A 3,434-nucleotide genomic window follows, 5' to 3' on the forward strand; every position below is an offset into this window, starting at 1 on the left:
CCGTCCAAGGACCAGCTGAGGGCCATCCAAGGACCAGCTAAGGACCAGCCGAGGGCCATCCAAGGACCAGCCGAGGGCCATCCAAGGACCAGCTAAGGACCAGCCGAGGGCCATCCAAGAACCAGCCGAGGGCCATCCAAGGACCAGCTAAGGACCAGCCGAGGGCCATCCAAGAACCAGCCGAGGGCCATCCAAGGACCAGCTGAGGGCCATCCAAGGACCAGCCAAGGGCCATCTAAGGACCAGCCAAGGGCCATCTAAGGACCAGCCAAGGGCCATCTAAGAACCAGCCAAGGGCCAGCCAAGAACCAGCCGAGGGCCATCTAAGCACCATCCAAGGACCAGCTGAGGGCCATCCAAGAACCAGCCAAGGGCCATCTAAAGACCAGCCAAGGACCATCTAAGGGCCATCTAAGCACCAGCCAAGGACCATCTAAGGGCCATCTAAGGACCAGCCAAGGACTAACCAAGGAAAGTGGGGAACTTTTGATGGCTACTACTGTAGCCTGTCGATTTAAACCCTTCAAACTATTTCTTAATAGATTTAGCTTTTTTTTCTGGACAAACATTGTCGAAAATTAGACTAAATGTGTCTTTTTTTCCATTTTCCCCCATATTTAAAACCTGCAGGTGAGATTACCCCCCATGTTGTTCAATTTTTTGAACAAACATTTTTGCCCCAATTTAGCTCCATAGAGGTAGAGAATTGATTCAGTGTGTAATATTTTATTTTTCAATATTAGACAACAGATTAGAATGGAAAAACAAAAAGAAAACAAACATCGTAGAAACCAATGAAACCTGAATGACGACTAAACAGAAAAACGGTTCTGATGGGATCCAGGATGGCAACAGGAAGCCTCCATGTTTCCAGGAACCAACAGGATGAAGCCGTTTCCACCATCAGTAAAAGCAGCTGGAAGCTGCAGAGGAGGAATATTCTTCTGAGGAAACATCGGAAATGTTCAAGATGATAAATTCAGAGTGTTTAAGGATTCTTGGATCCAGAGGCGGCGGCGCCGCCGTCATCATCGTCAGGAGGACACGCCACGAAATCTGCCAACATGGAGGCCATGGCTTCATCTTCCTGCTGCAGAGCAGAGAGGAACAACATGAGGTGAAGCTGATTGACGTGGAAAACAGGCCGAACAATTTGATTTGATTCACGCAGAAACATTAAAAGCTAAGAAGGAAAGCGTAGATAATTGTTTTATCTGAAAGAAGCTTTTTAATTTATCCGTTGATGGTTTTAAGTTCTGAGCTAAATGCTAACGCTAACTGAGCCTGCTGTGCGTTTCAGGATGCTACAGTTGGATCGGCTAGCATCGCTAGCTTCCGGCTACCTCATCTTCGGCCACGCGTATACGTGGTGGCGGCCATCTTAGGACAAACTTTAAGGACTCTGGCTGTTTCTCAATTCACTAGAACACGAGTACGGACTCGTGATCTCGCCAAGTCTGTTCCTGAGAAGAACCCAGGAAAGTCTGGACTCTGGGAGAACGATAATCATTAGCTGGTTTTAGCCTTGATTTTAAGGACCTATTAATCAGCTCTAACTTGTTTAATATATTGATAATCTGCAGGTAAAGTTGCAGGTAAGCAGCAGTCAGACTGGCCAATCATGGCTTGATATCAATCAGCGGTTTAAGGAAAATAAACATCTACCTTTTTCTTCTCAGGACTCTGACCCGTTTCCTCCTCCATGTTCTCGTCCTCCCTCTTCCTCTTCGTCCCTTTCTCCTCCTCATTACTTTCCTCCTCTTGTTCTTTTCCTCCTTCCTCTCCTCCTCCTCCCTCTTCAGGCTTGGTCAGTTCTTCTTCCTTCCCGTCTCCCTGCTCGGCTTCCGTTTTCTCTGGTTCTGGAACGCTCGGAGCGGCGGCGGCGTCTTCCTGATCTCCTGTTCCTCCTGCTGAGGCCACGCCCTCACCTTCCGCCATCGGTGGCTGCTCCTCTAGCAGCAGCGGCGGCGGCGGCTCTTCTTTCTCAGAGCTTTCAGTCACAGGCTCCTGTTAAAACAGAAGAAGAAAATAAACCCGCCTCCCTCTGAATAACCAGATATTCTACGGAGGGCCAGAACAGCCACTGAAAAAAAAAAGTATCCTACAATTAGAAATCCAATTTAAACTTTGTTCTCTAATTAAATTTAAATTTACTATAGAGGACATTACATTTTATTTACAAAAGAAGACATGCTAGCTGTTAGCATGTTAGCTGGAGAAGCTAGTGAAGTTCAATTCAATTCAGTTTATTTATATAGCGCCAATTCACAACACATCTCATCTCCTCAAGTTCTAACGTTCCTCAGAGGAACCTGTTTAAAAGTCTCTCTCACCTCTGATTGGTGGATCAGACTGAAAGCAGAGAGCTAGCTCACAGTTAGCGTCCGCTACATTGGAAGGAAGCTAAATAATCCTTAGTCTGTCAGAGCGACATTTGCTCTGTTAATGAGATTTTAAATATTTCACCGATTTTATTTCAATAATATGCTCCTGTTGAAATCTAGAAGTTTAATTGTTTTTATTCAGACAGTATTTTACACAACTGGAAAAATAAGTTGTTAAAATATAATGATGAAAAACAAATTAGAATAATAAAAAAATTCCTTAATCTTATTCCAGAGAAAACTCTGTTTTCCTGTAATCAATGAATTCTTAGTCGACCGATAAAATAAATCAATTAATCAAAAAACTTTCATCTTTATTTCCAAATTAAGGAATGTTGGAGATGATTTGGCTGCTGGATTTATCCTGTTTTCCTAATTCAGCCACCAAGATGGCGGCGTGAGTACATCGCGTGGCTCACGGTCTCTCCACATTCTGCAATTTTATAGTAATATCCACCTGTATATTATATTCGGTACATATCCAGCTGTAAATTTAGTTCATAACACTAGTGATCTATATATTATATTCAGTATTTATAACAGTATTCATCTTTATACTATGGTGGCCCTGAAGTGCAAACTGCAACTACAAATCTAAAAGCGCAACTACATTAAGCAAAGCGCAACTACATAAAGCAAAGCGCAACTACATAAAGCAAAGCACAACTACATTAAGCAAAGCACAACTACATAAAGGAAATCGCAACTACATAAAGCAAAGCGCAACTACATTAAGAAAAACAAAACTACATTAAGGAAATCGCAACTACATAAAGCAAAGCGCAACTACATTAAGGAAAACAAAACTACATAAAGGAAAACACAATTACATTAACCTACCAGAAAAGGTAGGTACCAGTGGGAAACATGAGACATCGCTGATTGGACGACGGCGCCGTTTGACCCTTTGCTTTGCTTTATGTAGTTTTGTTTTCCTTAATGTAGTTGCGCTTTTAGATTTGTAGTTGCAGTTTGCACTTCAGGGCCACCGTACTATACTCATTCAGTAGAACCCATGTCCTGTATCTATGGAACCATTATTTATCCTGC

The 3,434-nt window shown here is 43.1% G+C and overlaps 1 protein-coding gene across 1 annotated transcript in view; it reads right to left on the reverse strand.

The window, feature by feature from the left end:
- Positions 1–718: 718 nt before the first annotated feature.
- pelp1 (proline, glutamate and leucine rich protein 1) overlaps positions 719–3,434 on the reverse strand; it is a 41,557-nt gene continuing 38,841 nt past the window's right edge. Inside the window, exons 18-19 of the mRNA XM_015395624.1 lie at positions 1,666–2,007; positions 719–1,090 (exon numbers count right to left, since the gene is read on the reverse strand). Coding sequence (XP_015251110.1) covers positions 989–1,090; positions 1,666–2,007 — 444 coding nt within the window. The 3' untranslated portion in view covers positions 719–988. The remainder of the gene's footprint in view (positions 1,091–1,665; positions 2,008–3,434) is intronic.

This window comes from Cyprinodon variegatus, unplaced genomic scaffold, assembly GCF_000732505.1.
Source record: "Cyprinodon variegatus isolate N-32 unplaced genomic scaffold, C_variegatus-1.0 Scaffold750, whole genome shotgun sequence".
NCBI classification, from domain to species: Eukaryota; Metazoa; Chordata; class Actinopteri; order Cyprinodontiformes; family Cyprinodontidae; genus Cyprinodon; species Cyprinodon variegatus.